We start from the raw sequence: 2,114 nt of genomic DNA, 5'->3' as shown, positions 1-2,114 counted from the left end.
CAACCAAAGCCTTGTGAGTGGATTTGGTAGATGGAAACTGAAAGAAGCCCGTCGTATATATGTATATATATATATGTATGTGTGTGTGTGTTTGTGTGTCTGTGTTTGTCCCCCCTAGCATTGCTTGACAACTGATGCTGGTGTGTTTACGTCCCTGTCACTTAGCGGTTCAGCAAAAAAGACCGATAGAATAAGTACTAGGCTTACAAAGAATAAGTCCCGAGGTCAATTTGTTCGACTAAAGGTTGTGCTCCAGCATGGCCACAGTCAAATGACTGAAACAAGTAAAAGAGTAAAAGAGATGCAAATATCTAAAAGTGCTGCAAGACAATAAGATAATGGAAGATGAAATGAGAGAGAATGTCACTAATGAGTACAAAAGAGGAATTAGGGAGGTGTTTGAAACAAAATTAAATGGAGGGAACATCAGCAAAGCCATACATACATGGGCTGAGTCAGTATTGAGATATTCTGCCCCCTTTCTGAAATGGGCAAAGTTTGAACTGCAAAATGACCCCAACAGCATTTGAACTCAGAACATAAAGACGGATAAAATGCTGCTAGGCATTTTGCCCAGCATGCTAGCGATTCTGCCAGCTTGCCACCTTAATAATAATAATAATAATAATAATAATAATAATAATAATAATAATAATAATAATAATACAGTAACCATAAGAGCATCACAGCACACCACAGCACATACCCAAGGCACACAGAGCTGCACTCAGTAGTGAAGTGAAAGCACGCTATAAAAATAAAACTACTGAATAATAATAATAATAACAATAATAATAATAATAATGATAAAAATAATCCTTTCTACTATAGGCACAAGGCCTCGATTTTTGTGGGGAAGGGGACAATCAATCACATTGACCCCAGTACTTGACTGGTACTTAATTTATCAACCCTGAACGGATGAAAGACAAAGTTGACCTCGGCAGAATTAAAACCACTCAGAATGTAGCGACAGACGAAATATTGCTAAGCATTTTGCTCAGCATGCCAATGATTCTGCAAGCTCACCACCTTAATAATAATAATAATAATAATAATAATAATTCTGTACATACATCATTATCTGTTGTTGAGGCAGCATATAGTGTTGTATTGACATTCATCCAGTATTTTGTCTTTCCCTGAACTACAGTTGCACTAATAAAAACAATAAAAAGGAAAAGAAAAAGAGCAAATAAAAGAACACAAATGAATTGGATTTCTTAAAAATATGGATATATATATATATATATATATATACACAAAGTGAAGTCAAACCATGTAATGATATTTTGAAAGCATATACTATGTACAGTTCACATCTTGCATAAAATATAATAGAAAATACATCTCCTTATGCAAGGACTTCTTCAGTTAATACATTTCAATGACAAATGTTGAAGAATGAATTTAACAAATTATTTTAATACGTCATTTACAATTGTTTCATCATCATTTAGTATAATGATTACAGCGTTATCTAAGATTGTTTATATTGCATGTCACAGAGTTAATCCATCTATTTCAATGAAATCAGGAAATTTTTTTAAAAACTGATAGAATTTTATGTTTATATCTTAATTATGATTGCAAAGCAAAAAAAGATTTATAAATATTATGTCAAAATTTATTGAAATTTTTCAACATGTGTTCCGTCTGTGTCGCTGCAAATTCCAAATTTATCCTGAGCATTGCAAAACACATTTTGAAGCATTTCAGGAGTTATCTCTTGCACTACTAACTAAATCCGTTCTTTAAGTTCAGCTTAACTATTTCTCCATCCTGCAGATGGAGGTAGACAAAATGATTGCAGCCAAACTTTAAAAAAGCTGTCATGGACAGATAAGTGGGATCCAACATGAATGAAAATGAAATTATTAAAAAAAAAGTATAAAAATTATAAAATTATAAACAAAATTATAAAATTATAAACAAAATTATAAAATTATAAACAAAATTATAAAATTATAAACAAAATTATAAAATTATAAACTAAATTAATAATTTATACACTTGCAACACATATTAAATATGATAAATAAAAATAAAGTGACTTTTTAAAAAGATTGTACGATTTCAATGAAATAGATAGTTAATTCTAGGATATCCTCTAT

General features: G+C 30.8%; 1 protein-coding gene across 2 annotated transcripts in view; it reads right to left on the bottom strand.

Moving 5' to 3' along the window:
• Positions 1–2,114, bottom strand: part of LOC106880355 (putative ferric-chelate reductase 1) — a 57,843-nt gene that overhangs the window by 30,506 nt on the left and 25,223 nt on the right. For both annotated transcript variants that reach the window (XM_052976021.1, XM_014930239.2), the window contains exon 5: positions 1,077–1,158. In XM_052976021.1, coding sequence (XP_052831981.1) covers positions 1,077–1,158 — 82 coding nt within the window. The remainder of the gene's footprint in view (positions 1–1,076; positions 1,159–2,114) is intronic.

Source organism: Octopus bimaculoides, chromosome 23 (genome assembly GCF_001194135.2).
Source record: "Octopus bimaculoides isolate UCB-OBI-ISO-001 chromosome 23, ASM119413v2, whole genome shotgun sequence".
In the NCBI taxonomy this organism is placed as follows: domain Eukaryota; kingdom Metazoa; phylum Mollusca; class Cephalopoda; order Octopoda; family Octopodidae; genus Octopus; species Octopus bimaculoides.
Note: the sequence above shows the minus strand (reverse complement) of the source record. Positions and strands in the feature narration are given on the sequence as shown.